We start from the raw sequence: 24000 nt of genomic DNA on the forward strand, positions 1-24000 counted from the left end.
GCCCCTCTCCCTCGCACCCCCTCGCCCCTCTCCCCACCCCCTCGCCCGCCCCTCTCCCCCCCCCCTCTATCTCCCTCCCCTGTCCCCCTCCATCCTAACCCCCTTCTCCCCGTCTCCCTTCCCCTCTCCCCCCACCCCACCCCTTCTCACCCTCCTCCCCCCTCCCCTACCTCCCCCCCCACCCCTTCTCACCCTCCTCCCCCCTCCCCTATCTCCCCCCCCCACCCCCTTCTCACCCTCCTCCCCCCTCCCCTATCTCCCCCCCCACCCCTTCTCACCCTCCTCCCCCCTCCCCTATCTCCCCCCCCACCCCTTCTCACCCTCCTCCCCCCTCACCTATCTCCCCCCCCACCCCTTCTCACCCTCCACCCCCCTCCCCTATCTCCTCCCCCACCCCTCCTCACCCTCCTCCCCCCTCCCCTATCTCCCCCCCCACCCCTTCTCACCCTCCACCCCCCTCCCCTATCTCCCCCCCACCCCTCCTCACCCTCCTCCCCCCTCCCCTATCTCCCCCCCACCCCTTCGACCTGAACCAGTAAACGTTTGCACGTGCTGTTGAACACATAGAGTGTTATTATTTTTTATCTCTTCATATTATTTCATTGTCTATGTATGAAAGCATATACAATGGCCTAACAGCCATGCCATTCTCCGATAGATACACCCTCAATGCCTTTTGTATGCTCACCAGAGACGAGCCAGAGTAAAGACAAACTAAAGACGGTTCACTTTCTTTCTTCTTTAACTTATTTCTTCCATGTCTGCTATGTTGAATGTTGTTGGATTCAGTTTATTTCAACTGATGTGATCTGATACCCTGATACTCAGACAAACAAAGCGATCAAATGTCAGCCAGCGCGGTTGCTGCCATGCATGCGCTCCAGGCGCTGGGATTTGAGAATAATTCCCTGATTATTGCCTGAGGTGGAAGACTTATTTATACCTGGGCGCCCCTCTGTCCTCTCTGATTTAACCTTACCAGGGTGCCATACTTTAGTCAGATATGAAAGCTCCTTGTGCTTGCTAAATATGGTTCATTACGTCACTGTCCCAGGCTTCAAGCTGTGAGCTATTATCCTGTCAACGCTGAAGGATATTCAAGTTGAATGGCATTTGTTTATGCGGTTCACTCTTTGAGGCTTATTCAAGAGGACTAGATGCCTGACACTGTGTGTGTGTGTGTGTGTGTGTGTGTGTGTGTGTGTGTGTGTGTGTGTGTGTGTGTGTGTGTGTGTGTGTGTGTGTGTGTGTGTCCAAATTATATAGTTGCCTTATATATATATATATATATGTATACGTTGTAGCTAAATCCGTTCATATGGCTGCTGGAGACAAACAGTCCTAATGCACCTCTTAAAGCAACTGCTTCATCCCACACTAAGTGTCCTCTCCACATGTATTCTTGCTGAAGGGCACGCTGGCTGGCTTAAACTAGGAATGTGAGTCAGATGCTGAGCGGCTGACCGTCCTGTGAGAGATAGACCTTTCTCCTACCATGAGTCCATCTTCACCCAGCCTTAATAACTTCCATCTTCCACTCAACAAGGATGTTGGCATTTCATTTTTAAGAAGCTTCCCAGGACAAGGAATGCATTTATACATCATTGAGGGATGCGACTGTGTCAAGTATCAGTGCAATGTTGAATATGGTTGATTCATGTTTTGAACCATCATACTTGGAGCCAAGCAGACCTTATAGCACAGGGCTACAAGACATGCTCTGGTGTATTTAAGTATATATATATTTTTTATTATTATTATTATTTCAGGCATATCATTATCACATTCGTGGTAAAAACTGTATCCTTGACATACATATTCTTCTAAATGATATGGTTGGAACACGCCATGAAGAAAAAGGAGCAGTGAGCTCTATTTGTGTTGGCCAAGTGTGTGCATACATATAGGGAATTTGACTCTGCTTTTCTCTTCTCTCAGAATAGACAGCTAAAACAAGGAAAACAAAGGTAAAAAAATAATTGAAGTACTATGTAGAAGATAAACAGTTAAACAACAACGATGAGTTTTGTTGCAATGCTTCAGGATGCTTGCTGGATGCTTGAATAATGCGAGTCTTTGTGGGCAGAGTCAGTCTGCACTGTGGGAGGCTGTTGTAACACTGGTGTGGTGTGTAGGTAATGGTGAGGTAACAGGAGAAGGTTAAATCCACAGAAGACCGCTTATTACTGTGTTGGCTTAGATTAACATTCAATTCCTTCGGTAGAGGCCTGACACATTCCGACGCTCATCGCTAAACCGTTCCTCTTTAACAAAGGTTTTTCATGCTAACCTCAACCTAAAATCAACAACGGCAAAAAATTTGGTGAAGGCTATTTTTGGAATTTGGAAAGAAGGAACAGTTGCTTTGAAATGACAACAGGGGCGACTCAGTGTAGTTCAGTCGGAGAGGTGATTCTGTTTCGGGGCCGCTTAAAAAATTAATGATGCATTCTGTTTTCGCCCTCTCTGAGGGATTGTGAACACACACCCAAAAAAAACGAATCAGCCGCACAATTGCCCTTCAGCAAAGAATCGCCAGCCACGGCGTCAGGTTTGTTCAACATGTTTGTGTTCCCTACCCAAAGAAAAATATACAGTGAATGCCCAGCTCCAGCGGAGGTGGGGGGAACCCGAGACGGACTGCCCCGGTATGTAGAAAGTGGAAGTGGCGCATGTGGCGTGTGTGAACAGGCTGAGTTCAGCCCTCCACAGTGGGAATGTTGTGAAGCGGTTGACGTCCATCCCTCCACATAGCTCACAGAACAACGGCCTACGTGCTGTATATATATTTTTGTACAGTTGGTGGGTTGAGTGCACATGGTTGAGGGTGGGATGATGTTGTCTAAGAAAACCTCCAGTATGCTGACACACACAGGAGCACGCACACACAAACACACAGCACATCAGGACACCCTGCATTTGGACCATGGGGGTGGGGGGGGGGGGGTGGCGGAGGGGGGGGGTTGAGATCAAGGATCAGGCATGAAATGTGACCTGAAACCAACTCAGCCGACCTGAACTGAAGCAGAGAGCGGGGACTGGAACAAGGTCAATTTCAGCAGGGTGGGAGGGACGGGAGAGAGGGGGAGAGGCGGGGGGTGGGTGGGGGGGGTGGCAGAGGCACAGAGACACTTTACGAAAACACCGGTATGGATCAGAACACCGCGGGGGGGGGAGAAAGCCACGGCGATCCTATCTGAATGCATTAAGAGGAGCCCTCACGTACTCCAGTACTGCAGCTCAGCACCGGCCGTCCTTTGGATTATGAACCCTGTACCCCCGGCTTGACTGACTTTAGTTTTTGAAACACCCTCGAAAAAGGATCTGCGAGCACTCCGGCGTGGCGTGGCGTCGAAGCCTTGTCTTCAGCGGAGCCGTCGTTTCCAGTTTCCCTTTTATCGAGATAACAGCGGTCGCTATCTCCTCCTAGCCCGAGGCTGATCCTTCTTCTGCTCCGGGGTCTATACTGCAGGGACACTTGTTTACGCCTGTCCAAACAGAGCCCCCCCCCACGCCTGTTGACCTGGCGCCCGAAATAGGTAGCCGGTACTATTCCACCGATGCGGTCACGAGACACGGCGGGCACAACAATAGAATGCACTCATGTCCCGCTGCCCGGGATTAGAATGTAGTTTACAAAGGGCGCGCTCTGCAATGGCCCCCGTGGCACGGAGTCGCTACCGGTCAGTCCAATTGGAAGGAGGCAGCGTCGGTGTCTGAGGCGTTGGAACGCTTCCCTCATGCAGAGGGTCACCAAGACTACCAGGAGTCTGAGGTCAGCTGGTCTGGAGACTCCCCTCAACTCCTTCTGCTACCGGCGCCACTCCTGGGTCTGGTACGTGCGTGCGTGCGTGCGTGCGTGCGTGCGGATGTGCGCGTGCGTGCGGACATGTGCGTGCGCTCGCTGGTGTGGGTGTGTGTATGTGTGTGTTGTTTCTCCGCGTGCACGTGTTTTCCTACCATTGTTTGCGTACTACATGGTGCCCTTTCAATGAGCAGAAGAAGAACAACTGCTGGAGGATGATTGCCGACAATTTCGGAACAGGAATTATTACTTTGGTATATTTAAACTTGTTTAAATGTTCCAATAAGTGTGAATAAAAAAACAGACGGCAACACAGCAACGTTAGGTGCCCTCTTCTCTACACTATACTCTGTATGTTACATACTGTATGTTTGTGCTTTTTGACCAAGCCCCTCTTATCTTACTTTTGGGGGTATTTGATATGAGCGAGTCATTGTTTACATTTTCTCTTCATGTTTCCTTAGTTTGAATCTTTTCTCAACAGACGGTTTGTTCCCCCTAGACACTTTCATGATGACGCCGGTGAACACAGTGTCAACACAAAAAACCCTGTGACCGATGGATTTCCAAAGTGTTACAACTTTGCGATCAATGAAATAGATCAACGTTTAAGCTGAAGACAAACACAGACATATACCCACACAAAAACCCTCACTTGTCAAGTGCAATGATTTGCTAGGTTCTTTATGTTCCTATCATACGGCATTGACCGTCTTGCATTACTTTCGGTTAGCTATTGCTGAAGCTTTTCAGTTCACATTGATTAAATTGTTACGGACGATTACTAGACGGAGAAATGGAGAGGGAGAGAGAGAAACAGTGAGGGGGGTGGGGGGGAGTGACTAACAAGGGTTCAGTGTGTGGGTCCGGTTACCTGATTCCTTTGTCCTCGTGTCAGGATTAGGACCTCTACCCCGACACTACTTTTCTCTATAATATCCCTCTTTCTTTCTCTATCTTTCTCATTCTGCCTCTCTGTATCTCTGTTTTTTCTGTGTGTGTCTCCCTCTCTTTCAGACGCACACACGCCACGCCCACCATGCAAACATGATGATTGACGTTGTGTGTGTCTGCTTATTCATCGGTGACGCCTGTCCCGGATGTCCTCTGCAGTGCATACATAGTTCATCCTGTAGTGTACCTCGCTATGCTGTAGTCAGTCTAAATAACTGAGTTTGGCATTGGGAAGGAAGTTAAGCAGACCCTCTTTTGGCTTTGTGTTAGAAGAAACTCTCTGTTTATCCACACACACAAACACATACATATCCACACACACATATCCACACACACAAACACACACACATATCCACACACACAAACACAAACACACTTCTACATACTCACTAGCGAATGCACAAACAGATAGTGGAGTGGATGGTGGAGGCTCATTATTAACATTATAACTTTGGGTTGAACCCGCTTGTCGAAGCTTTGTGCAATAGTAAATATATGCCGACACTGTTTACCTAAGTAAACGAGAATTATACACGCATACCTATTTGTTTTAGGTTTGAAATGCGTAAGCTCTTCTATGCTAGTATTCGTCCTAGCATAACGAGCAAGTGCTCGTTGTTCCGACGTCTCAATGGTCCGAAATATTTCCCATTAGATCGACATGCCACTATGCCGACAGTTCAATGTTCCGATAAACGGAACCCATTGGTCCGAAGGTCAGTTTGTCCGACTTTTCAAAAAGGAGGCGCATTAGGCCAACGGTTCAATATGCCGAATAGGCCTACATATAAAGAGTTTTATACCTCGCTCGCGCTCTCGCTCTCTCTCGTTCTCTCTCCGAAATACAACATAGGCCTACATATCACGTTCACGATGAATATTGGAGAGCAAAGTGACAACGCTTCACTTCATTTCGACACAGTATTTCAGCCCCATGGACAGATATCGGAGGTCTTATTCTCAACACGGGCACGAACACACACACACACACACACACACACACACACACACACACACACACACACACACACACACACACACACACACACACACACACACACGCACACACACACACTTGACTAAGTACACGGTATGAGGTATAAGTTTGACTTAATCAATACCAGCGAAATTATTTAGGCTAAAAGCCCACTGCAAACACAGTAAACAACACATATAGGCCCATACACAACTACTAAAGATAAAAATTGTATTTGTTTTTCACTCACCGTTTAAATTCACCTCTTGTGACCGTTCAAGCCCACAGCAACAGTCTGGCTTGGTGAAGTACACTGCTGGAACTTAGCCTACATCGTCTTTTAATTTTGGTTTCATAATCACACATGTGGAATTGCGCCTTGGCCTATTCAGCATATTGAACAGCGGCCTAATGTGCCTCCTTTTTTGAAAAGTCGGACAAACTGACCTTCGGACCAATGTGTTCCGTTTTCGGAACATTGAACCGTCGGCATAGTGGCATGTCGATCTAATGGGAAATATTTCGGACCATTGAAACGTCGGAACAATGAGGCGTCGGAATTACGGCATGGCACTGGGTCTGTTCCCTGCTGATCCAAACAGTGCTTAGCTTCTGGCCTAGCCACTATGTTGGGCTCTCTGTTGCCCTGGGATCAGCTGTGCTCGACTCACCCATCAATCAAAGACCTTCGTCTCCTGTTTTAAGGAGGGAAACACAGAGACTGGAATTACAGACAGACGCACAGAGAGACAGAGAAAGACAGAGAGACATCCTCTGAGTTCATAGAGAGTTCAGAGGAAGTATGCAACAATACATGTCGGGCTGAATTATTCATTAGTTGTCATACATTTTGAAAGGAGGGAAATACAGCCAGGAAACACCCATAACATGTCAATGTTATTGTGTTCTTTCATCAGTTGTCCCTATTTCAATATGTAAAAGAGGTATTTGAATGTGTGAAAGTCTGACGTCCGTGGGTTTGTTTGTTTATGATAATTCACTTGTATGATTGCCCTTCATTTGATTATTGCCTTTATGATTGCCTTTGCCATTGTTAGTGTTGTCTTTCATGACTGTTCAAGCAATACAAATGTAGAGTACAGCCCTTTGAAATTGAAATTCGAAAAATGAGTCGCTTTGGTCAGTTTCTCTCTCTCTCTCTCTCTCTCTCTCTCTCTCTCTCTCTCTCTCTCTCTCTCTCTCTCTCTCTCTCTCTCTCTCTCTCTCTCTCTCTCTCTCTCAGTCTCTGTGTCTCTCCCTCTCCCTCTCTCTCAGTCTGCCAAAAGCCACTGCAGAAAGATTAGGGCTCTGTTATCTCGCTCTCCCCCACCTACCGTGTTCCCAACCGTCCATTCCTCCCTCCCGCCCTCCCTCCCTCCCTCCCGCCCTCCCTCCCTCCCTCCCTCCCTCCCTCCCTCCCGCCCTCCCTCCCTCCCCATCCCTCTTCTCCACATTCTCTCCCCCCCCCTGTCTTCAGTCCTCCTTCATAATGGCGTCTCCCTCCTCAAACCCCCTCCCCCTTGTCTCTCCGGGGGTCGGAACCGCATCTGTCCCCGAGGTGGGGGGGGGGGGGCGGAGGAGCTCAGAGTGACGCACTGCCATGGACGGCCTGTCAAGAGGGTCTCTGCCTCCTTCAGACACAGATGTTGGTCCTGGTGTGTGTGTGTGTGTGTGTGTGTGTGTGTGTGTGTGTGTGTGTGTGTGTGTGTGTGTGTGTGTGTGTGTGTGTGTGTGTGTGTGGTTCGAACTGTGTGTGTGTGTGTTCCTGACTGTGTGTTTGTGTGTGTGTGTATGTGTGTGTGTGTGTGTGTGTGTGTGTGTGTGTGTGTGTGTGTGTGTGTAAATAAGTGTGGTATGCCCCTCCCCCCCACCCCCGAAAGTGTGAGCCAGTGGTAACCCAGTAGGGAAACGTCCAACCCTCACACTCTGTACACACCGTATCATCAGTCAAGCATTCACACACAAAACTCCAGCGCTGTGTTTTCACACATGCAGAGAAAAACACACCACTTTCCCATGTCACCGAGTACAACATACAAGCTGCCCCACCACCTACAGAAGGGCGGTGACATCACCACCTCCAGAGAGACCTTGGAGAGCAGTCGACACACACACGTGCAACCACACACACACACACACACACACACACACACACACACACACACACACACACACACACACACACACACACACACACACACACACACACACACACACACACACATGCGCACAGAGACGTTGTTCGTCGGGCGCCAGCATTCACGCATCCACGCACATCACGCTTGCCCAGGCAGCACTTCGCGGTCACTTCATGGCCTGGTTGCTGCTGATGTCACACCACTGTTGCCAAGGCTAGGGCGCCGACGAGACAGGAAGACGGAGACGGACATGAAAGACCCCTCCCCCCCCCCCCCTCCCATGGCGCTAGGAACAATGGCAGCCCGTCGTTCATCTCAGCCGAAGCTGGTTTCTAGGGGACATTTTCAAGGGCACTGGTTGTTAAAAGGATTTGTCAGACAAGTGCCATAGTTGTTCCCCAACCGCCTCTCACTTCCTCTCTCTCTCTTGCTCTCGCTCATGCTCTCTCTCTCGCTTGCTCTCGCTCGCTCTCTCACGCTCTCTAGCTTTCACGCACTCTCCCACCCTCTCTCTCTCTCCATCTTTCATCTTTCTCTCTCTCTCCCCACCCTCCCTCCCCCCTTTCTCGCTTCTTCTTCCTCTCTCTCTCTCTTCCTTTCCCCCCCCCCCCTCTCGCTCTATCCCTCTCGCTCTATCCCTCTCTTTGATTTCTTGGAGGTCACTGGAAGGGTAATTGTACTTTGGGCCTGTGGAATGCAGAGAGGAGCACAGAGGCTACAGGTAGATTAAATGTGACACAAATGAGGTAATGGACTCAAACCCGTCACCTGGAAAGGGAGCAAGGAGCGATCCCCTTGGAATTTACAACAAGTCCTTTTCATGGAATTCGTTAAAAAAAAAGAACATTATAAAATGTCCACATGTAATCTATGATTTAAAAATGTAGCAACCAGGGTTGAAATGCAATCTCATGTGGCTCATGTCTCTGAGTTGTAAAAGACGGCGATGTGTACGAAAACATTCACAGGATTAAATGATGAAGAAAATGAAATTACACGACGAGATTCAAGACCAAAATAATCCAAATGGCATCTCTAACCGGCCTGTTTCATTGTATTGTTCACATTATATAAGAGCTCTAACGTTAGCATGCAGACGGGGGCAGGGCCTGTTGCAGTTGATACATCTTCCTGGGTCAAAGTGCTTCAGTGAGTTAAGTAAAGATAGGAAATGTCTTCATCTCCGTAACCTCTCCTGACCTTCACCACAGTTTGTGCTCTCTCTTCTCCTTTGCCACAAATTATCCTCCCAATGTCATGGCTTTTCTCCATTTTCCCTTTACTTTTCCTCTCCCAGTATTTAGTCGATTACTCTTTTTTCCTTCTTCAGTATAAACTATCCACAACATCCTGTTAAACACAGTCATCCAGTGGGAACCCGGTGGTTCACCGGTTAGAGTGCATACCATGAGGGCCCAGTCCTTACCGAGACTGGGGTTCGATTCCCGTGGTCCTTATCTGAATGTCTTCCCCTCTCTCTCTCATACCTTCCTGTCTTTCTCTACAATAAAAATAAAAATTCAGCCCTGACAGACACAAATACAAAGTGGTTCCTTTGCAACTCATTGTCTGAATAAATCCACTACTTTTCTGCATGCTAGTGTACATCATGCTGCTCTAGCCGATGGAGCTGTCAGAAGCTGGGTGGGGAGAGCAAGAAGGCTGCCAGATCCTATAAATCAGAGGGATTAGGTGGGTATATACTGTACTGCTCCTCAGTCCCCTGTCCGCCTTCCCCCAGCAGTAACTAAGCCAGGTTTTACTTCTTATCTGTCAGTCTCGTCGGTGTGCCCTCTTTGGATGAGGTCTGTATCTTCTGGGCGTTGTTTGATGTGCACACACGTCGGCTGATGAGACGTTTATGTGAAGTTTTTTTTTTGCCCGTTGCCTCGTCTCATTTTCTGATATCGTCTGTGTAGTACGTGCTTCCACATTGTGTCTCTTAATATAGCTGAATTATTGCAGTATTAATAGATGCAAGCGGAGAGAAGAATGATGATAATACGTAGCTGAATAACATGCAAATCAGAAGTAATTCTGAATTAATCCCCATGCATTAAAATCAGCCGGCAGAGCTCAGGCCAGAGATATGGATGTCTAATCAGATTACCATGTTGTTGTGGCATCATTCATTTGCTATGTTGAGCGTCACCGAATGTTCTGTTAGTACGCCAAATAGATTCACAACGTTGATGGTGAGATAAACTTAAAATGCAGACTAAAGAATGACCTTGGCTTTGTTTTTTCATGGTTTTGCCCTCCACAAGTGAGGAGAACGTCTTGCGGGGAAAAGTTGCCCCCTGGTGGACTTGTCAGGGATGTACACACAAGAAGTACCGGAGATGACTTGGTTCTATAGTGTAGATGTGGCGCCCTCGTGTGTTTTAAATGAAGTATTGCACAGATATTCAGACCGTTGCTTACTACCCTTAAATAAGATGCTCTTAAGAGAGTATTATGTGTGTTTCATACAAGATGTTTGAATTATTGTTGACGACCAATATTCAACTTCTTAATGAAGAATTGCTTAACTAATTAGGAATTGCTTGTTCAGTTAAAGCAATCGTACAAATTAAACTACTGATATGGTTTATAGGCCAGTAGATAGGAGACATAATGAGGACAGCAATACTAAATCTTCCAATGCTGGTTACCCACATATGACTTTAAAGTGTTTTTAAATGGTAAGTAAAACCCCAATCATGAAAACGGTTTCATTTGGGTCACACAAAGGGTTGGTCAACACGTATTCCTAAAAAGGAAGTTATAAAATGTATTTAAAAGCAAAATACTAGTACGAATGGAAATATATTAACCATGGGGTTTCAAATCAGTTAAAGGAATACATTCGCCTCCTGCATGAACTGTGCGTAATTGAATAGGCCCGCAGGCCTACACTGCTGTATTTTGTTATATTTTATAATGTCATAATGGTGGTACTTGGGGAGACAAATATATTCTTAGGTGGTACGCGGTATATAGTTTGAAAACCACTGTTCAAGCGAGGGTGAAATGGGTTTTGACAACACCCTGGCACTTTCGATATTTGAAACTCGTATGCGGAAGTTCCTCTGCTCAAACATTCATCTTTTTTGTCCCACATTAATTACTGTTTAGCTATCGCACAATGCTGTGTGCATGTTAGAGTCTGAATATATCCTGTGCTAATTAATTATCCTATTCTAATCAGGTATGAATGGTCCAGTCACAAGTGTAACGTGGAATAGTGGGATTCCACTTAAATACAGCCATTGTTACAGAATGGATGTGTGTTCCCGGCACCGACACGCACACTCATCCACTGCTGCTTTCCCATCCGTCACCAAAGTGTTGCGCTAATAACAGAAAAGGATCTTATTAATTCTCTTTTTGCCATTGTGCAAGGCTTTTAATCCCTTTTCCCGCTGACCTCGTGACACGACTCCCTCGGCGCGTTCCTCGCTTCCCAGAAAGAGGGGCAGACGCCTCGCTTCCCAGGTGTGAATCATGCTCCTGGGAGTGACACTCAACAGCACGCCAACCTCATCACGCCGGGGGGGAGAAACCATGAATGAAATGGGAACGGAAAATAGATGCATGACTGGAGTTTGTTTGCGCGACTGGGCAAGGTTGAGGAAGAGACAATAACACTATTCTGAATTATTAACACTCATGAATCAAAGAAGAGTGTGGGTGTTAATAACGTGGGCTTAGCTTCTTTTTTTTTTTTTTACGAGGTAGCTGTGTGATTAATTTCCAACGTGTCAGAGTTTGAGACGACCGGGGCTAGTGTAGTCCTGTCTGCACCATGGGAGCCGGGGGGCTGGGTGGCGGCCTGCCTGTGTGTCTGTCTGGTCGGGTCGTCGGGGCAACCCACTCATGGATGAATGGCCCACTGAAACATACCAGGCCCCAGCAGACCTGGGAACACACCCGGGGGGCGGGGCCTCAACGTGCGCTAAGCCGACCAATTACACCCCCCTGCTGAAGGCTGTCAGGGAGGATTACAACCAGCGAGGGGTGTGGCCTCACGCAGCTCTACAACCCCTGTGATTGGTTGTTTGTTGTTTATGTTTGGTCACTCTGTGGGCCGTGATGCAGACAGGGAATAATAATAAGCTGCCCTGTAGTGAGAAGGGCAAAAAGTCACAAATTAAAAGATTCACTACTTCCGATGCATTATGTCATTTGTGATATAGATATTTGATTATTTTCCTATGTGGTTGGTTTCCGACCTGCTGAATGCTTGTATTTACAGGTAGCCACTGGCTTTGTTTAATGACATTAGCTATTGAGCCTAATCTCAGGCTACCATCATGTATATGTTTCCTGTCCTTGTTGCACTCCTGCCTAATTGGGGATGAAATACCAGAGACAAAATGCTAGATCCTACCCCCTAAACAACATGGCCTGTGGTTTAAAAGAAAACAAAAAGAAACAAACCGATTCCTGTTTTCCTCACGTGGGTCCATCTACAACATCTCATAATCCTCTGAGCGGATCTAAGGACCGGACCGGATCGGACACTTTTCATGTTTCATGTTGATGACCACCAACCCCAAGTCTCTTATGGTCGTACGGTCTCATGCTGTACCACCGTGGACTCCGTACCTCACTGCCTCCCCTTGGCACAATGCCACCAGCACCCTCCCTCTCCCTAGCACTCCTGAGTGCCAGATGCCACCTCTCTCTCTCCCTCTCTCTAGGCTGGCCTGGCCGCAAGGCCACTGCCAGCTGGCTGAGTTACCTGAACACCATGGGGGCAATCTGGCCATACTCATGGATACACCAGAGGATGAAATGGACTGATACAATTGTGGTTCATATTGTTTTATTTATTTGTTTTTTTATAGATCAATTGATTTAGTACAAGATTAAGTATACAGAGCATCTTCCAGTTCACATGGAACAATAATAGTGGATTAAGAGGACTGAATCGTTAATTCCAGGGAATCCACTCCAGGATTTGAATGTGTCCATTCACTGGCTTGGGAGGGAACAGAGCTCTACACACACGCACGCACACACACACACACACACACACACACACACACACACACACACACACACACACACACACACACACACACACACACACACACACACACACACACTCATACCACACACACGCTCTATGGGAGGAAGTATAGCCTGCGAGCGACCCACAGAATATTGCTTAGTGAACAGAGCGAGCGTGAGCGTGTGAGAGAGAGAGAGAGAGAGAGAGAGAGAGAGACTGGACAGAGACAAGTTAGCGCGGGTGAACGTGGGGATGAGAGTTGTATATTTTCCTCACATGCATCGTGTGCACCTGAGAGTTTGGATCTTTGCCTCTGAAGCTCCTGTCTGTCTGGTTGAGTGACTGTTTAGGTTGTTTCCCCAACCGCTTCCATGTTGGACATTATTTTGAGTTTTTTGTTTTGAACTGGATCCGTAGAGGTAAAGGCTGCGCGTGAGTGTGTGGCAGAAGTAGTGACTGACTAAGCTGTCATCATTGGTTGGGGACCAAGTTGGTGGGTACGAATGATGTGCTAGATATTTTTAAGGACCTGGTTTACATGGGAGAGCTTTGAATGGTTTCAGTGTGTGCGTGTTTGCATGGGTGTGTTTTGTTTTGATTTGTGTGACGTGTGTATATGTTGACTTGTTAGTCTGTGTGTTTCATCGGGCTTATTGTTTTGATAGTTCCCTAGTTTGGCTGTTTTGTCACTTCTCTCGCTGTTTATGGCGTGTGTGTGTGTGTGTTTCTCTTTCAAATAATCACTGGTGTATGTGTGCTTATTGGACAGTGGCGGCAGTGGGGCGCGTGATGGTGTGTGCATGGGTTTAGTGTGTGTCCCAGAGTGTGCATGTGTGTTTGTGTGGCGGCGGGTGCGTGTGCGTGTGCGTGTGCGTGTGTGTGTGTGTGTGCTGGGGCGATGTACAGGCGGTCACCCTGTGCCCGAAGCAGGGTGCATTTTGACTTCAGTGAGGAGGTCATCAGGCGACTGCACGCCTCCAACCACAGCCGTGTTCACAGGTCAGCTATCTGAGACAACCCACACACACACACATACAGACACACACACACCAGACACACGCACACACACACAAACACACACGCACACGCACATGAGTAGACAGTGTATTTACATGATGCAAATGTTCATGTTTTCCGAAATACAACATGGTTTCACTTCTGTACTGAATAAGGGTGTTTGAGGCTGCCAATGTTGTCCGTCATCTCCTGAACAGTTGTATACTATGATAATCATTTAAAATACTTGCTAGCCATCTTTAAATAATTGTAGATTAAAACGCACATGGAGCAAGGTTTAAGAAAAAGTGTGTGTGTATGTCAGTGTGTGTGTGTGTGTGTGTGTGTGTGTGTGTGTGTGTGTGTGTGTGTGTGTGTGTGTGTGTGTGTGTGTACGTGTGTTCTCATCCATGCACACAACGACATATCTGTGATGACATTTCCTCCCGTAATTGGAAGATCTCTTGCCATTGTCATCCCCTCTCTTAATCTGCTGTTGTCCGTTGTCATTGCGTTTCTCGATAAAAGCTGAAGAGGAGTTTCATATAATGCAGGAATTAACCATCCTGTATGGCGGTGGGGTCACAGCAAGGCTAGAAAATAAATATGTTGCTATTAATCTAAGTGTGTGTTGATTCCATCCTGGCAATGCTAAGCTAAAGCTACTAGGCTAAAAGAGTCATGACAATTAAGGGCTTGGCATTTTACAAGCCTCTGGTGCAGCGTAGTTGCTCTTAAATTTGATGCAGAGAAATATCAGCCGTCTTGCCTGTTGAAGGCTAAGAAGTGGCGCTCTATCAAGTGTTGTTTTGTGTCTTTATGTAATGGTATGGTTATAACTATCTTTTACTCAAGACTACCTACGATATTGAGTTACTAACTATATTTCAGTTTTAACCGACTATTACACCTCAGATGTAACAAAGCATAGCAGGAAAACACGCCCTAACTCGCAGAGGTGCAATTTTTATGTCAAGCTGATGATCAATCTGTGAACCACCGACTAAGCGCTAGCAGTTGCTGTGCTCTTTGTCTCGTTTCATGTTGAAATGTTAATGATCATATACTGGCATATATCTCGTTTCAATTATGGCAATACACTAAACGCAAGTATGTACTCCTAGTACTACTGTCCGTTTTTGTGAACTACTATATTGCGTAATATCATCATGTTAATTGATTTTGCCATAATCATGACGTTGTTTGCGTGTAGCTGTAGCAAAGAGGCAAAGTGTGAGCACAAACTTAAAATAGAAAATGCCTTGTAGTGTCGTCGTCCCCTTTTAATAGTGTCAGAGTAGATCTTAATCAGGGTAAGAGACATGGTTGGGGTTGGCCCAGGGGGATGTGGGTACTAGAGCCCAGCTGTAGACGCATCAAGCTGTGTGTGGTGTCAGGGTTGTGTGATACGATTTCATGATTAGAAACGTCTAGAAGTAGGGTAAAAAAACTAAAAAACAAGAATGTAATGGAGAATAATATGGCAAAGAAAGTATACTTATATTGTTTTTATCCTGGGATATACAGTATGTCTTAACAAACCAACTCTTTAGTAAATTTGCTAGTCCAAACTAAAGTGATTCATCTTTCTCAGGCCCCTTCTCAACCCTTTATCTCACTCTTTCTCACTCTCAATCTAACCTGACATTTCACTAGGGTATACTGTATCTGTCAGTAATCGTGGGAAGAAATGAGAATCATATGAAAACAACTAGTGATTTGAGTCATTTGACAGACTGACACACACGCACGCACGCACGCACGCACGCACGCACGCACGCACACACACACACACACACACACACAAACACAATGACAGACAGACATGAAGGCAAGGCAAGGCAAGGCAACTTTATTTATATAGCACTTTTCATACACAAGGCAGACTCAAAGTGCTTCACATATAAACATTGTTATACATTAAAAAAAGAAAAGAAAACATATGCAAAGAAATGAGTAAAATAGAAAGTTAAAAAGGCTTTTTAGTAAGTAAAATTGAAAGTGAGTTAAAAAGGCATTTTAGTAAAATAAAGCTAAAGTATTTAAGATTTAGCAGAAAGCTAAAGCAAACATAAAAGTCTTCAATCTTGTTTTGAAGGTGCTCAGAGTTGGGGCAAGTCTTAAATCCTCAGGGAGTTTATTCCAGCTATTTGTTGCATAGTAACTAAATCCTGCTTTCCCATGTTTCGTGTTTACTCGGGGGATAATTAACAGATTGGTCTCAGAAGATCTTAGTGTTCTAGAAGGCTTATGTAGTGGAAGCATATCAGTTAAATATTTTGGGCCTAAACCATGTAGGGATTTATAGGTTAGCAACATGATTTTAAAATCAATTCTCTGACCTACAGGAAGCCAATGTAACGATTTAAGAATTGGTGTAATATGTTCAAATTTTTTGGTCTTTGTTAATACTCTAGCAGCAGCATTCTGAACAAGCTGAAGCTTCCTTAGAGTTTGTTTTGGGAGACCTGTAAGGAGACCATTGCAGTAATCAAGCTTACTAGTGATAAAGGCATGTACAAGTTTTTGTAAGTCTTCTGTGGACATGAGCCCTCTAAGTCTTGCTACATTTTTAAGGTGATAATATGCAGATTTTGTAACTGATTTGATGTGACTTTCGAAATGTAAATCAGAATCCATGATAACCCCTAGGTTTCTGGCTTTGATTGAGGTTTTCAGGGACAGAGAGTGAAGGTGTTGGGTTACTTTAAGCCTTTCCGTTTTAGCACCAAATACAATTATCTCTGTTTTATCCTCATTTAGCTGAAGGAAATTTCGGCACATCCAGTCTTTCACTTGCTCAATGCACTGGCACAGCAGATCTATGGGCCGATAGTCATTTGGTGATAGCGATACATAGATTTGTGTGTCATCAGCATAGCAATGATGGTCAATATTGTTATTATGCATGATTTGCCCTAGTGGGAGCATGTAGATGTTGAATAAAGAGGGTCCTAAGATCGAACCTTGTGGGACTCCACACATCACGTTGGTTGATTCTGATACAAAGTCGCCGATGGAAACAAAGTAGTTCCTATTTTGTAGGTAGGATCTGAACCAATTTAAGACTGTGCCTGAAAGCCCCACCCAGTTTTCTAACCTGTCCAAGAGTATTGTATGGTCTACAGTGTCGAATGCAGCACTGAGGTCTAGTAGCATTAGTATTGAGGTTTTGCCAGAGTCTGTGTTAAGACGGATGTCGTTTACAACTTTAATGAGGGCGGTCTCATGCGGTCTAATGCATAATGGACTTGTGAAAGAACCATAAAGAGCCCATAGATAATTTCCATAGAATGTCTCTGACCAAATATTTGTACTATAGAAATCCTGGATTCCTATACCGATCTGGGCTCTGTTGAACTTTAGGTACAATCCTAAGGAGTTCAAGTGCTGTACATCAACATCAGGCTTTGGCGGGTTGAGTGGGAGGGGATAGTTTATTTGTAAGGGTTGGCATATTGATGTAGCCACTTGTGGTTTTGTGAGGTAGGAAGAGAGTCTTGCTGGGAAAGTAGATGTGATAGAACAGGCTTCTGAAGTGGAAATTATCATTTGTAAAAATTCTTCTTAATTACCGGTTCAACTTTTGTTATGCATCATGGTTAACTACCACAGAGATCTGTGTAATTTTCTTATAAATTACATTACATTTTATGTATTTTTTGATAAAATAATGTTCATTATTTTATTTATGCTCACCATTTATTTTAGTTCTGAGGAAGTACAGTGACACACTCTGAAAAAGACATGGAAAATATCTGTTATTTACGAGCACATGGCATGCTTTTTGCGCTGTTAACTGTCACTGTCAGAGTCTCTCTCTCTCTCTCTCTCTCTCTCTCTCTCTCTTTCTCTCTCTCTCTCTCTCTCTCTCTCTCTCTCTCTCTCTCTCTCTCTCTCTCTCTCAGTCCCCCCATCTCTCTCTCTTTCCCACCGTCTTCATCCCTTTCTGTCTGTCTGTGTCTTCCTCACATCATCGTTGTCCAATGTCTTCCATCCCTTTATTCAATGTGAGGGTTTCTCGTCTTCCCACCGTAAACAATCCTTAATTAAATAATCTGCTAGGTGGGCTTGTACCTAAACATGCAGGAGTGAATGACTTAGGACAAGTCCTGATTGCATTTACTGGCCTATTTTCTTTGAATAGTCTCCGTGGCTGCGGAGATCATAGAGCCCGGATTTTACCATTCTATATTCTGCTATGCTGCAAATTCCGTGTTTTTTGTTGGTTTTGTTGGTTTTTGACTTGAGATCTGACCTATTTAAGGTGTAAAACGAGAGTTCCCAGGGGCTGTTTGAATATAGGCCTCACTGAGCTATTTACCTGCAATATTATGATGGAAATGGTGCAGTGCAGTCCTTCTAAGGGTATTTAATCGACAGCTTTCTAATCGTCAAAATGTCAGTTTAATTGGCTGTTATACTTGGTTTGACCTGGGTTTAGTAGATTTGGTTTATATTACAGTACTTGTTAAATTATGAGGCTAGTTGTGTACTAGACCGGTTCTAGTACTGGGCCAGTTGAAGTATTATGCTAGTTTTTGTACTAGACCAGTTCTACTACTGGACTAGTTTTAGTACTGGACTAGTTGTTGTACTGGACCAGTTCTAGTACAGGACCAGTTGTGGTGATTGGGTTTGGCCTCTTTTTTATTTTACCTTCAAGATTGTTAACATTGCAAGAATAATGGAACGCTGGTGAATAAGGGAATCTCTGTTAAACACGCAGGCTAGGGATAAACAGCAGAGGTAACCATGGCACCCGGTTCTATGCTGCCAGACAGACACTCTGCAGTTTATTCTCATTCAAAGACCAACAGGAAGACAGTCATCCAACTAAAGGCACACATACACGACACACACACACACACACGCACACACACACGCACACAAACACACACACACACACACACACACATTACACACACACTATACAAACCCATTTTACCCCATTTTTTCCGAAACGTCTGGTTTCCGAATTTGGCTAGTGTCTCAGTGTGTTTACATTATTGCTGCACGGATGTGTTATGGTTATAAACCGTATCAGTAGTTATAATCTGCTCTCTCTGCTTCTTACTCATTCCCGCAGTCATTTTGGCTAATCCTGTCCCCTAAACCCCTTCCAATGCAGGCTATCAATATATGTGTCATCATGACGTACTGTGCTCCCACATTAAAGTGCTAATCCTTAAGGATTATCAAAGTAAAGCCCACCATATTTCATACTTTCACATTGTCTTTGTTTGTCTAAAGGGCCACAAAATGTGTCAAGCTACATTGGTTGTGGCAGATTTCACAAATAGGAACAGTTAAACACCCAGCAACTCAATACCAGCAAACCTCCACAATTATAAGCAGCTAGACCCAGTTTGTTACACTATGACGGAAACTCTGAGCTCCGCCGTTTAAGAGCAGACATTAACGCACGTGTGTGGCCACATTTCTAATCCACGCCTTGATATATTTCATTTCTTAAGAACATAAACTCGTCCATTTTTACTCTACTTCCCATCTTGCTGAGTCAGTGCAGAACCATCCAAACAGGACGCATATCCATGGCGACAGACAGGACGTAGACCTGCTTGAGCATCAATCCATAAGGGAAAGTGTCAAAGGGCTGTGCTGGTTGCTAGCGACTGTTTGTTGTCGCAGCTGGAAGGAAAGGAGCGATGCTATTGTTCCAGTGGAGGGCTACGGGTGTCACTTCTGTGGAAGTGTCCTCTTAAGGAGGTGTGGCTGGACACAGATCTGAGCCGCAGGGGGATTCCACAGAATCTCGTCGTATTTTTGTGTAATGTCTACGTGCTCTCTGTTTTTTGTGCAATATATGTCTGCATGTCAGGGCTCCCTTGAAAAAGAGGCTAAAGGTCTCAATGGGACTCACAGGGATAAATAAAGGTTAAATAATAAATAAATAAATAAATGGGATCCGTCCTGTGTCTCCCTTGCTCTCTCTTTCTCCCTCCTCTCTCTGTCTCTATCCCAAGGTTTTCTTTCTGGCCTTTCTTTCGCTGTGAGCGTGTGTGCGTGCGTGCATGCATGTGTGTCTGTGACGTAACCTTATTCCGAGTCTCATTTAGCTCCGCCCTTGGTAGACCAATCAGGAGAGCGTGCCATACTATAGTCAGGTCAGTGAGTCCGAGGCGGCATAAATGGTAAATGGACTGCAATTATATAGCGCCTTTCTAACCACAAGCGCTTTACAATTATTGCCCAACATTCACCCATTCATGCACACAGTCACACACCGACTACGGTGTCAGCACAGCCACGACAACCAGCTCGTCGGTGGGGTGAGGTGTCTCACTCAGGGACACCTCGACACCCAGCTAGGAGGAGCAGGGGATCGAACTTGCGACCTTCCAGTGGCCAGTCGAGCCACTCTGCCTCCTCAGCCAATGCTGCCGAGTCAGTGTGGCGCCGTCAAAGCTAGTGGGAGTTCAGAGGAGGCCGTGAAGGGTGTGCTGCTGCTGAGGAGGATGCGCTACGAGACTTGGTTCTGGGTAAAAGTGTAACTCGGCCAGGTCAGGGGCAAGAGGATGACTATGTGGCTACGCTCTGTGCTCTGACCCAACACGGTCACTGGAAAAACGCAGTGAATAGATTAATCAGCTTTCAATGGATTTAGCAAAGATTGGGGATTTTCAAATACATAGGTAGATTGATGCTCATAGATAAACTGGCAGAGAAATTGTCCCAACTAGCTGTGAATGGTTCAGCTTTGTTTTCATGCGAGGATAACTTCCTGTATGCTCGCAGACTGGGGCCCCGAATATCCTTTTGATGGTGCGACACACGCACAGGAATACACCCGCACACTCTCAGGCTGTCTTTCCTTTGCTCTCCTCGCACACACACACACACACACACACACACACACACACACACACACACACACACACACACACACACACACACACACACACACACACACACACACACACACACACACGCAAATACACACACAGGAACACACACACAGACACATACACACAGACGTGCGTCAAAAGACTCTGTGACGCACACGTTTGCACGTTGTCAAATCCCTGCCTGTCCCAGTAAACATGTCATACCATCAGCGTGTTTCATACTGGCCAAATCCTGCTATGGAGGACTTGACCTCTGCTGGATTAACGTTGCGCTCTCATCCTGTCGCTCATCTAGGAGCAGGACTCCTCTCTCAGCTTGAGGAGGGCATAGAGCATAGTGTGGCTACAGACTTCCCGTTATGTCACCTCCTGTTCTCAATACTTTGCAGGGACTTGGAACTGAACCATCGTTCCCACTGCAGGCGTGGTGGTGTGTATGGGAGGGTGCCGCACTTTGGTTCTACTAGGGGTCTCGCCAAACATCAAATGCTCCTTTTCAACAGCTTTAATCTGTTAAATGTTTCTTTGGCATCGGCTTCATTTTTCTGCAAGTTTCTAAATCTGAATTCTCTCACGTTGGATTCCTGTGTGCTAGAGTAGACCACATCCCGAGGTGGTCAGGCATGCACTGTGATCAGACTGCCTGTGTGTGTGGACAGCGATAAGCTCAATGTAGGCAGACTACTGGCTACGTCGTTAGAACCAGCCCCCCCCCCCCCCCCCCCCCCCCCCTTTCCTCAGAGATAAACCACAAGACACTGTGGAACTCAGGTGATCATGTCTTTAGTAACCCAGACTGAACCCAGACTGTGAATGTCTGTTGAATGTCGAATATCTTAGAAAATACAACATTTGAACTGCATAAGCCACCATTGAGATTTATTTAATACACTTTTCTGCTCTGCATTTGACTTTTAGTTTTGATGGGGGACTGTTATTTTTTTTAAAATCTTGTCAAATCACGTAAGGAACTCGCAAGCCTACATGCAAGTCACTAAACGTTGCAGACAAACCTATTTTGCAAAGTGCATGACTGCGCAATTGTGAAGGCTTTAAACTATTGAATTGCATTCTAAACAGCAAGAACAACATAAGGGCTTCTCTTTCACTCAGTGGATTTATTTTACCAGGAAGTATTTTTTTGCGGGGAAGTGACATCCGTAACCCAGACGCGGCCACAGAGTTCGCTTTCAAGTGTCAAGTGCGGACTTTTGTCCTGTGTTCCGACCTTGCAAATCTGATAACAAAAGTCGCATTGAAACAGCAAGTGCAACCCAGGCTTTTCGACAGTGGACGTTTGACAGGGTTGAACTCTTATGGCCTCTTGTGGTATTTTATATGGATGGGTTACAATTGCAGAAGTCCACCGTTCTGCGGTGATGCTCAGCAGTACGTCATTTTATACTGACTCTCCTTACTTATATTTATACCTTATGCAGTTCCTTACTGTCGCTCCTTGTATGGGCCCTTGTTTCTGGGTGGTAAGTACTGTGAGGCTTTTGGAGAGGGGGAGGGGGGGAACCTCTGGCCCAGAAAAACGGCAACCAACATCCAAGTCACGAGGGAGTCATAAGACCCCTTGAACCCAGTGTTGCTGCCCAACCTTAAGGCGGGTGCTACGGCGGGTCTTGGTCCAATTTCTGGCGGAGGAGCCGAGTGTTCATAATAAATATGCAGTATGGGTGTCTACTTTGGCTTCGTGTTCGAGGAAGAGGGTCTTGTGTGTTAAGCCCTATAAAGTTTGATGAGTTGGAGGCGGATTTCCATAACTTTGTTTTGTTTTGTAGAGCAATGTATGAGCAGCTCTTCCTTAGAGAAGGAAAGGCCATTGTTAAAAAAAAGACCACTGCCCTCATTCCAGTTCTGCTGCATCTGGCGGGCCAGTCTGTGCTAACCGTGACATGGCCTGCAGAGCTGATGCCCACTGTGTCTCCAGATCCTTATGCAACGCTGGATTACTACTAGATTCGCACCTCTCTGGACACACACACCACTATGCCATACGGTGCACAATTACCAGGATAGGTATTAATCCGGGTCAGTTAGCTGCATCATTTGTTCATGGTTCTTCCTCTCGCTTCTTTCCACTCCCTAGTATGTCGGACACACACAAGCACACTTTTGGTAGATAAGTAAAGCTCTTCATGTTAAGGTCCTGATTTGAGGATTATTCATGTGCTATGAGTCTTTTCCTTGAAGAAGTTGCTTTTGGGCACATTTTGACAGTAATTGGGATGTCCTCTAGGGCTGTAATGCTGACAGTCTGAGGTGAGGGGAGAAACGGTGTCTAGCGAGGTCCCATCTGCCTGGGCTGCAGAGATAGAGGCCGGCCAGGCGGCCATAGGCACGTGGAGCACGTGATCGCAACCCACAGAGAACTATTAGTGGAATGACCCCAGGAGCGTACACGCAGTTAACCATGCAATGTATCACAGAGACACGCAAGCATACATGAACACAACAAGAGAGACACACAAACACAAGATGCTCAAATCGGAACACACTAAAAGTCCACGTGTAGTAAACCACAAACGATTGTGTGGGTTTGTGTGTACGTGTGTGGATTCCTTGTCTTTCAAAAAATGTCTTCCCTTAAATCCGTGTGTGTGATGATTCGGGTCATTCATTCCTTGATAACACGGTGTTTCTCATTAAAGTAACAAACATGCAGATTATGATAATTATTGGGATTTGATGTGATGATTATGAATTATTAATCTGATATCAAATGGCCGAATTTTTTATGGGTTTTAAAAAAACAACCACTCTCAGTTCCCCTCTATGATAAACCAACGGTGTGTATCACTCTGGTAGCTACATATGTCAACGAATACCTGACCTCACATGCATCCGCTCCCAGCACAGCACACGTCATCCAGCCTGTTCGGGGAGATCACAACCTCAGCCCAGTATCCGTTAGCCGTCTCCCCTCTTGCCAGTAGGGGGTGAGGAATCGAACCAGCGGTCGCGACACACTGAAGCGGGGTTCAAATGTTATCCTCCTGACACGCAGAGTTGTCGTCGAACATAATCGACGGCCTTATGCGTGGCCTGTGCTATCGTATCGTCTTCCCTCTCCTCCTCCCTTCCCCCTTTCTGTTTCCTCCTCTCGGAGGTTGTTTTCATCACAGAGGGAGTCGCTGCCAAGAGTCAGCCTGCCCTCGCTCTCCGTGTCATCTCAAGCGAGAGAGCTGTTGCGTCCAAAGTTTTAATTGCACACAATTAAAAAGCGTCTGCCTTTTGGGTGTTAGGAAGACGTTTGC

At 45.9% G+C, this 24000-nt stretch overlaps 1 protein-coding gene across 4 annotated transcripts in view; it reads left to right on the forward strand.

Moving 5' to 3' along the window:
* The window catches only part of pde4ba (phosphodiesterase 4B, cAMP-specific a), a 130722-nt gene that overhangs the window by 58842 nt on the left and 47880 nt on the right, over positions 1–24000 (forward strand). The window contains exon 1 of one of the 4 annotated variants that reach the window (XM_056604010.1): positions 3151–3835. The exons of 2 other annotated variants lie outside the window; for them this stretch is intronic. In XM_056604010.1, the coding sequence (XP_056459985.1) occupies positions 3741–3835 (95 nt within the window). In that variant the 5' untranslated portion in view covers positions 3151–3740. Of the gene's footprint in view, positions 1–3150; positions 3836–13018; positions 13872–24000 lie in introns of those variants that run through there. One more of the 4 variants, XM_056604009.1, reaches the window with a different exon arrangement.

Source organism: Gadus chalcogrammus, chromosome 12 (genome assembly GCF_026213295.1).
Source record: "Gadus chalcogrammus isolate NIFS_2021 chromosome 12, NIFS_Gcha_1.0, whole genome shotgun sequence".
Lineage (NCBI taxonomy): Eukaryota > Metazoa > Chordata > Actinopteri > Gadiformes > Gadidae > Gadus > Gadus chalcogrammus.